This window comes from Musca domestica, unplaced genomic scaffold, assembly GCF_030504385.1.
Source record: "Musca domestica strain aabys unplaced genomic scaffold, Musca_domestica.polishedcontigs.V.1.1 18, whole genome shotgun sequence".
Lineage (NCBI taxonomy): Eukaryota > Metazoa > Arthropoda > Insecta > Diptera > Muscidae > Musca > Musca domestica.
In genome coordinates, this window is record NW_026712238.1 from 4215195 (window position 1) to 4225936 (window position 10742).

Genomic DNA, 10742 nt, shown 5'->3' on the forward strand with positions numbered 1-10742 from the left:
TTCTATCCAGAGGTTATATAGAACCAATGAAATTAATTTTTGCTACTGCCATTTCAGATACTTGCCACTTCCAGAAATTAAATGAACGCGATGAAACCCGCAATGAATTTGACTTCCATTGGAATACATCACCCACGTCGGTGGTATGTGCATTCCCATATATACTCGGCTTTACGGCCGACTCCATGGAGATACGTCTATTAGTCAATGGCAATTTGGTGCATACCGCCATTTTGCCGGAACTACAGATGCTCACGTCCAAACGCGACATTTTCTTTGTTACAACGGCACCCGAATTTATGTCAAAAGATTTGAACATCAAAGGCCTGCAAATACATGAACAAACACCGGAACGCCGGCTGGTTACCACACCCAGTGAGTGCTCCTCCAACGAGGAATTGACAACACGAGATTCAACGGAAATTTTAAGTATGTCAAGTGTCAAAGATGCCATGCCTCTCAATCCCGAACATGAAATGAATAATCTACTGGAAATACCCAATATGTTGTCGGCATCGAACATGGGTCAGCCCATACAGAGGGCACGTTCGTTGCAAAAAGCCAGCCACATTGATGACAAGCCCGTCATAGCCAAGAGTAATTCTTGTGGGGATGCCTATGGCAGTGATCACAAATATAATCCGCTGCGCAACAACTCCATTGTGGATCCGCAACATCAAATCGGGGTGCCACCCAACTCACCACGCACAAATACGAATAACAACAACAGTAATAGCACAAGTAACCACAACAACAATAACAACCTTCCCAAAGCGCCAGCTCAACACTCCCCTATGTCTCCAACCAAACGAAACTCCAAATATCGCAACCTTTTCTCTTCATCGAATGGTGGCAGTCAAACACCCGATCACTATTCCAGTTCTCCGGATCGTTTGAAACCTTTACGGGTGTATCGCATACCTCTGGCCAAGCTGGCGGGAGCCCATTCTCATTTCCACATGCAATCATTTAATGCCACCGCATCAGGAAAACTCCAACAGCAGCAACACCAAACATCCCACTTCCAACAACAAAACTACATTCGTGATCACCATCACGCCCTGTCGCATAAATCGCGACAGAAATCATTCGATATTCAATTGCCGTTACAGACGACGGACATCCCAGAATGACAATTGCATGAAATGCCATCGAAGGACCAAAATTTCACGGAACATGTTATTGGCGGCAGCGGCAGAGAGTGTGACAGCAGCCTGAATCGCTCGCATATACCGCAATCTTTGGAATTTATGGAGAAACGCAAGTCCATAGATCTCTACGACTATGATGACAATAAATTTAATGAGGAAGACGAACGGCGCTTCGAAATGTTAATGTTGCAACGTTAGTTGGCTGTGTGTGTGGGTATGGTTAAAGATGAGAGAGGGAGAGTTTTCAAAGAGAACAAGCAGAATACAAAAATTCTTTGCAATATATGGCAGCAATAGTTAAGCTTATCTCTTGATTTGATATACGGTTTCAAAATTTAACTTCACAAATAATATTAGTAAGCAAAATAAGCAGTTGATTTTGGCCATAAATCTAAAAAAAAAACCTTTTATATATATCTTCTTTTATTACAACTTTGATAAGTTTTTAAAGCTTATTTGAAGAGAAATTTTGTTCCATATTTCCAACTTAGAGTAAATTTTGAAGTGTGTTGATTTTAATGATAATAATATGGTTCTCCTGGCCATAACCCTCCATTTTTATACTCTACACCACAAGGTGGTCAGGGTGTTATGTCTTTGTGCATTTGTTTGTAACAGGCAAAAGGAAACGAGATAGACCCATAGTACCTTTTGATGATCTGCATATAATCACTTTCTGAGTTGATTTATGCATGTCAGTCCGTCTGTCCATGTATTCTTGTGAACAAAATGCAGGTCGCATTTATTATCCGATTGAGATGAAATTTTCCAAACAACATTTGTTTGGCCCAAGGACGAACCCTATTGAAATTGGAGATAATCGGTAAAAATTTAGATATAGCTCCCATATATATCTTCGTCCGATTCGACTTTTTTTGTGCATCAAACGTGCAATATCAGCCCGAATAGTATGGAATTTGCACATACAACCAAATTAAGCCTGAAAATAGGTATGCGAAATTTGATCGAAATCGGTTCAGATTTAGCTATAGCTCCCATATATATTGATTATCCGATTTGTTGTTTTTGTCCTCCGCAGCCGTAATATGCACTCTGTAACAAGAATATTTGGGGAAATATATCTAATGCAGCTCAGAAATACTTTCGCTAAATTTTATCGAGATCGGTTCAGATTTGGATATAGCTCCCATATATAAGTTCGTCCGATTTACCTTTTATTGTGCACAAAATGTCTAATATTTGCCCAAATGGGATGGAATTTGGCACATACGACCGAATTGAGTCTAGAAGGTAGTATGCCAAATTTGGTGAAGATCGGTTCAGATATAGCTATAGCTTCCATATATATTGTTCATCCGATATTGTATTTGTTACCCACATCGGTAATATGCACTCCGTAACAATGATATTCAAGGAAATATATCAAATACAGCTCAGAAGTATCTTTGCTAAATTTTATCGAGATCGGTTCAGTTTTGGATATAGCTCCCAAATATATCTTTATCTGATTTCAAATTAATTTTGCACCAAATGGGGAATACAAGTCCGAATTTAAAAGATACAAATGCTTCGGCATATTTAGTCCTTTGAATTTTAAATTATAATTATAATCATAGGGTGTATGATTGAATTCTCCCATAAAAACTTTTAATTGTTATGTGGAGCTCAACAAAATTACCAAAGTGGTGTAGGGTATCATAAAATCGGCCCCGCCAGACTTTAGGACTTTCTTTACTGGTTGTGAATGACAATGTGTAATGTAGTAATGGTATTCGATTTAAAATATATTAGAACTAAAGTTGCTCAAAAACAAGCAAAGACTACTGGGCGGGGTCGACAATGGGGTACTCTACAACACTATAATTTGCTCTAATGTTTCTGTAGATCTTAAGCACCTTTGATTGAAGTGAAAAACCTCTCATGATACTACGATTAATAATGGGATAACTTAAAATATCATCCTAAATATCAAGTTTGAAATTACCAACAATGTAATAAATTGCTATTTAAAGTCATTGTTGTCATTATTACATTACTCCGTTCGAAGATGACCACAAGATAATGCCAAATTCTGTGACAATTGCCTTATATTATATATAAATGGAGGGTATTATAAACAATTCTAAGACTATTTAGCCCTGTGCGTCCGTTCGTTGTAATCACGCTAGAATCACTGATCAGTCTTTTGTCTGCAGTCAGGTCAAGTTCGAAGATCGGCTATATCGGTCCACGAAAGCATACAGCCCCCGTATAGCGGTATCCTCGAATAGTCAGTATATTGATGATATTAGTCATATGTTTGTCTGAAATTCTACAAAAGGATTTCCCTTTGAGTACTTTACCCCATGGAAGAAAATTCTCTATATAGGTCAACGATATCGTACAGCCCCCATATAACGGTACCCCTGATATTCGGTATTTTGATGATTTTAGCCACATTTCTCAATGGAATGATCTGAAAATCCACACAATGTATACCTTCTGAGCACTTTACACCCTGGAAGAGAATTGTCTATAGAGGTCCACGATAAGGAATATCCTCAATATGACGGTACCTCCCTATATTCGGTATATTACCCACATTTTTCAATGAAAATGTCTGAAAATCCTGTAAGAGATTTGTATATATAGGTCTACGATATCGTATAGCTCCCATACAACGGTATATCCCGATATTCGATATTTTTATGAATTTAGTTCGTAATGGGTTACTTATGCAAGACCACGTTTTCGTATAGCCTTCATATAATGATTTTCCTCCAAGCAGTATTTTTTGGAAAATATTCAAGTTACTTCAAAATGGTGAAGGGTATTCAAAGATCGGCCTGGCCGAACTTACTGATTTTTTACTTGTTACCACTGATTCTCAGTATTACTAACTATTCGCTGTTGAATGGAAAGTGTAGAATATTTCACACAAAAAATTTGATCCATTTCACTTACTATATATTAGGTGAAAAAAGTTTGAAGGTGTGAGTGTGGTGTGATCCTAAAAACAAACAATTTTTGATATTTTAGAAAAGCCTTTTTTAATATCTGTGACCATAAATATCCTGTTAAATAGTCTTACCCTTAGTGTGGATGGCCTAATAAGTTTGTCATTCTTTTTGGACCCACTAAAATACACGATCCTATTATTCCATGTTTTGATCATTTTTGGCTAAATTTTCCAATGGAATTGTGTACAATTTAGAATGTGCCCTTCCCAATGGCCGATATTACTTCTGGAAGAAAATGGTCGGTATAGGTTCATATGAGGATTTTAACAAAATTTTCCAACGATTGGTAAAATGTTTTACATGGGTCCACATTTTCCTATTGGCCCGATATTCGGTATTTGGATGGTTTTAGACACTTTTTTCGATGACATTTTCTCATACTTAGCATTTGCAATGCATGTCCAAGTATAGCCCTCATATAATTTGGTATTTTAATGTGTTGAATTAAATTTTTTATAAACGAAATTTTTGTACAGCAAGTGCTCGATTGTAGATATAACATATGCCTCTCAAATACTTAGTCTCGACACTTATAGACAACATATGTCAATAATTGTATTAAAAGTTCGGCCCGACTGAACTTAAGCCGATACCGACATATCGACTGGGATGTTTAAGTCAGAGCACAGATTTGCTCATTTTTAGTCGGGAGTAAATCTTGCCCGCATTCGAACGAGTTGCATAAGAGTATAAAGGAGCTTCATTACTCTCAGCTATCTTCCTGAGACATATCCCTCTTGTGGAATTTTGAAGTTTTAGCGAGAATGCGAAAAATGTTTTAGCGAAAAATGTTTCTAATATATTTGAATTGAGTTACGTAACAATTCATTTTAGACAGTATGTTTAAAAAAAAAGACATTTTCTATATAAAATTTCACAATAAATCTCGGAATAAAGCAATATCTGGTCACAACAATTTTTAAAAAAATTCCACTCGAAATTTGTACATTACAGGTCAAAATTAGTAGTTTACGTTTTTAAATGTTAACACGTTTACATTCCAAGCCAAAATCTTAGCCTTAAAAACTTTTCGCCTAAGAACCCGAATCTCCTTTTATCCACATGCCGAGTACTTTCCTTGAAACTTTCCCAAAAAATGAAGTATTAATGAAATACTTCATTAAAGCCTTGAGCACATACAAAGGGACCCCAATAATTGGAGGTATTTTTTACAAAATTTATTTTGGTCCACTTATTAGCATAGCCATCTTCACAGCTGGGCTTGTGTTGATAGAAGCATTGAAATGTGCCGAGTTTGAAAGTAATTCTATTCTCATTTCGCGTTTTACGAGTTTCATGGTTATTCAAAATTTCGGCCATTGTAGGGAGGTAGCAGAAAGACCGAACGGATATATCCCTTTTTCGCACCAGATCTTGTATTGGTAACATATTTGGATGTATGAAAGACAATCGGACTCTTATTTCATAATTTATAAGAGATTGTTCCAAATTTGGACTATTTGTGGAGGAGGTACTTGAAATAAATTTGGGAGGTACCAAAAGGAGTGGATCGATATAGCCCATCTCCGAATACGATCTAAGTTTAATAATAATATTGCACGTTTAGATCAAATAAGCTGCTTCTGTCGAGAGTTGTCGTGCGTACCAGGCAGACAGACGGACATCCATAGATCGACATCCTGAAACGGATTTGATCCGATGAGACCTAGGGCCGTAACCGTTATTTCGATGAGGCACATTTTGACCGTATCAAATAATATATAACCTCTGTAGCCATATAGAGTATAAACATTGAAAAATATGGGAACATGTCCTCTAGAATTTAGATTACTTTGCGTTGTATACTTTTAAAGTACGAAAAGCGTATCTTCTATTTTTAGCTCTAGTCTACTGAAATTTTCCTGTAGATATATATGTGTTATCTGTTTTGGGTAAGTTTACAGAAGCAATCTGCTTTCTTTTATCCTTTTTCTTATAAATATGTGTAGAGATTTACCCATATTATTTAATATATTTCAAATAAAGACGATATATGGCCAAAATTAATATTTCCAAACACCAAAAAAAAAGTCAGTAAAATAACATATATGTTGAACATATTTACAATGACGCCAATATTTGAACCCGAAAACCTTAAACAATAAGATTTTAATTTGCTTAAGGAAAAACCCATAGTTTTGGAAAACCACTAAATGCTAAGGTAACTCGTAACAGCAATGAAAAGTGCAAACAAAACCAAACAAAAACAAAAATTGAAACTGTGTTAACTACCGAATATTTGCAAAACAAAAAGTACAATATTGTGATGAAGATGATAGTGTTATTGTTGTTGGCAATGAAAAGATAAATATTTTATGAATTGTTATTGCAAGAGAACAAAACTAAATGCAAAACTATATACCACATATGTTTACAAACACACACAAAAAAACAAAAACACACAGATAAAATAAACAAGCACACACAGGAAAATGCTTTATAAAATAGAAGAAAAAAAGAAACTCCAACAAATACAAGGTTTATTATTTCTAACCGCAAAGGATGAAATAGTATTATAAAATAAATAAATAAATAAATGTATCTAACTTTAAAGAGAAAATAACGCAGCATTGCATATATTTACAACACAAATAAATACATACATACATATATATACATTTCTAATAAACTATTAGTAAAAGTCAAGAAAAGAAACTATACCTAAACAAAATATATGAAGCCAATGTTATAAATATTAAATGTAAAAGTAAGTCATACATACAAACAAACATACATGCATACATGTCTGTCTGTGTCACTTGTCACTCAATAAATAAATCCTTTATACATATTTATCTACTTGTTTACCTTAATTGCAAAGATATAACTATAATTTATATCAACTTAAGCATATATGTACTCGTACTATGTATTCGTATGTATTCATATGCGCATATTCATTAGTTGAATAAAACAAAAAAGAAACTGAAAAAAATTAAATTTTAGTGAAAACATAAAGAAAATGCCTCTCCATTACTTTCTAACTTAAACTATTTGCTGATACTCAATAAGTTTACATACGTACGTACTACTACTTTATAACTTAAGATTTTTTGGACAATGGAATATATTTAAATTATTATTATTATTACATGGAATTTGAAAAACTAAACTGAAAAAAATAAGAAAACAATAGCAAAGAAAAAAAACCAAAACAAAACAAATTTTGTAGTAGTTTTATGTAACATTCTCATTACATATTTAAGATTTAAATAAAAATGATTTACTCTACTCAAAAGCCAAAATAACGTCGTTGTTCCTTTCTAATTCATCATACTGGGAGTAAAACTAAAAATTATCAGTGGACGCAGCAGAAAGCATCGCGATATAGAGGAGATTTTAATTTTGATAGTCGGAACAACCTAATTGACCAAAATGTATAACAATCGCTGAAACTGAGTTTCACAATCCGAATATCGCGAACTTTTTAGGTATTCCAATAATATTTATGTAGTTTGCAGGCATGAAGTGTTTTACTTAAAATCTCATAATATGGATCATTTAAAATAATTCATTTGGGATGTGCTTAAGGTTGCTTTACATTAGAAGCAACAAAGCTCGGATTGGCCGAACTTCGTCATTTGGAAGAAACTTACGAAATGTAAAAAAAAAAAACAAGTAAAAAGATCTGTAAGTTCGACAAGGGTCGAAATTTGAATAACCCCACCATTTTTAACGAATTAGGCAATTTTCAAAAAAACAAAAAAAAATCCGGTTAAAATCCTGTTAGAATCATAAAAATACCGAATTTAGACGTTATATTAGGGTCTATACGACGGCGTTGACCAACTTTTGTCATAAGCCATTACAATATTCAAGGTACCATGACCTGCACAGACAATTTTCTGTCATAGGCTGTAGTATCCATTACGAACTTCAAATACCAAAATTGAAAAAATTCCGGTGAATAATGTCGCTAAAATCATCAAAATACCGAATATCGGAAGGTACCGTTATATGGGGGCTATACGATGACGTGGACCGGCACGGACAATTTTCTGTCTTAGACTGTAATATCCAGTACGAACTTCAAATACCAAATTTGAAACAATTCCGATGAATATTGTCGCAAAAATGATTATATTATATGGAGGTCGTATAACCTTCCGTGACGTGGACCGGCACGGAAAATTTTCTGTCATAGGCTGTAGTATCCATTGCGAACTACAAATACCAAATTTGAAGCAATTCCGGTGAACAATGTCGATAAAATCAACAAAGTATCGAATATCGGGAGGTACACTTATATGGAGACTATATGAAGACGTAAACCTGCACAGACAATTTTCTGTCATAGTCTGTAGCATCCATTGCGAACTTCAAATACCAAATTTGAAACGATTCCGGTGAATAATGTCGCTAAAATCATTAAAATACCGAATATCGGGAGGTACACTTATATGGAGACTATATGAAGACGTAAACCTGCACAGACAATTTTCTGTCATAGGCTGTAGCATCCATTGCGAACTTCAAATACCAAATTTGAAACGATTCCGGTGAATAATGTCGCTAAAATCATTAAAATACCGAATATCGGGAGGTACCGTTATATGGAGGCTATAAGAAGACGTAAACCTGCACAGACAATTTTCTGTGATAGGCTGTAGTATCTATTACGAACTTTAAATACAAAATTTGAAACAATTCCGATGAATATTGTCGCAAAAATCATCAAAATACTGAATATCGGGAGGTGCCGTTATGTGGGGGCTACATGGCCTATTTTCAATACCAAAAGCCCTGCAGACATTTGAGTAAAATTTTATCAATCTACTTCATTTCGTTCAGTAGCTAAAGTGATTTCCCAGACGGACGGACATTGGTAAATCCACATAGAATTTCATGCTGATTAAGCATATACAGGGTGAGATGAAAAAACTGTAACCAACTTCAGACTGCTGTCATTTCTAAGCCACTCGACAGCTATTAATATTATTCCAGTGACAGCTCATTATATTGCTTACAAGTGTACAAAAGCATTTTTGTAAGAATTTTTCAGAAAAAAAGTTATTCGTGATGGAATTGCAAACCACAAGTGGCTATCGTTAGAGCACTCTAACATTTAAATGTGAATATATCTTTTGTGATTCGAATCATCGCTCGATACCGTGATACTGGTAGCGTAGCCCGACATCAGGGAAGTGGACGGAAGAAATGGTTAGGAAGCGACTTGATCGAAACCCGCTAAACATGTCGCAATATTCCATTCTGCAAATATTGAAAAATGAGCTCGGGGTAAAGCCATTGAAATTCCATAAAGTGCAAGAACTTACACCGCAACTGAAAAAAATAGACTCACAAGAGCTAAAGAGTTGCTTCGCTTGGCCGAAAGTGGTGAGCTGTCGTATTTGGTTTTCTCCGATGAGAAAACATTCCTTGTCCAGAAGTTAGTAAACAAACAAATGATCGTGTTTACTTGCCACAAAGGTCAGTTGAAAATGTGCACCTTCGGTTGGTTGGCCACCAGAACTCAAGCGCCGGCCATGGTGATGGTGTGGGCCGCCATAACAGCCGATGGTCCGCTCGTATCAATCGACCGAGGCATCAGAATAAATGTCGAATATTATCGCGAAAATATTCTGCAGGGTGTATTAAAGCCTTGGGCACGCAAACCTTTTGGCCGCAGACCTTGGACATTCTAATAGGACTGAGTACCATCGCACTCAGCACGCGCCACCTAAGAATGGTTACAAAATTAGGTTACTCGCTTCATTTCCAGCGCACAATGGCCACCAAAATCTCCGGATACCAATCCGTTGGACTATTGTGTCTGGAGTATTTTGGGAAGCAAGGTTGGCACTAAAAAATACCAAAGTGTCGATCACCTCAAGCAAACGATTCGCCGGGAATGGGCCGAAATGCGGCAGAGCAACATTCGGGTTTAATCTGCCGTTTGAAGACCATATTTCGTGCCAAAGCTGACCAATTCGAATAAATCTAAACTTATTCTAAAATTGATGATAATTCCAACATTTTTTGCTTTTATTCAATCAAATTAAAAAAAAAATTAAAAATTATGGAGTTTGACTTTGTTGATTTTTTTTATCTCACCCTGTATATCATTTGATACGGTCAAAACGTGCTCATTGAAATAATGTTTTTAGACCCTTGGTCTCTTTGGACCAATTCAGTTTCAGATCTATCTGGCTGGCTGGTACGCAAGCGAGTATCCGATTTGGTCCAAACTTGGTGGTAATATTATGTGTGTCCTTTACGTCGGTATTAAATCTTCAGTGCAAAGTTATGGAGCTAAAAAAAGAAAAAACAACAAAGGGACTAGAAGAGAATTATTCTTCATTTGCAATTGCCCTTCAGGCCACAACTGCAACTCGAAATTTTGCATGGAGTAAGAGTTGAGCTGACGCCTACCATATCGGATAGTATTAAACAGTTACTTTTGTGCGGGAAATACCAATATATCCATTCAAATTTTCAAATATTGTTAAAAAGAGAGCAATTGCTTCAAAATTTGCCTAATTTCGTGGTTTGGATCAAAAACCAGGATAACATATTTTCATGAATCGATGACATTATTTCAAAAATGCAATGGTGGAGAACATATCGCTGATTTCACCTCAACAATTTGATTTCGTATATATCCAATCTTTATCTGAAGAAACTTTTGGTA

General features: G+C 35.5%; 1 protein-coding gene across 1 annotated transcript in view; it reads left to right on the forward strand.

Annotated features, from left to right (window-relative positions):
- Positions 1-7346, forward strand: part of LOC101891493 (GTPase-activating Rap/Ran-GAP domain-like protein 3) — a 295890-nt gene extending 288544 nt beyond the window's left edge. Inside the window, exon 16 of the mRNA XM_059120865.1 lies at positions 58-7346. Within this exon, the coding sequence (XP_058976848.1) occupies positions 58-1133 (1076 nt within the window). The 3' untranslated portion in view covers positions 1134-7346. The remainder of the gene's footprint in view (positions 1-57) is intronic.
- Positions 7347-10742: the final 3396 nt, after the last annotated feature.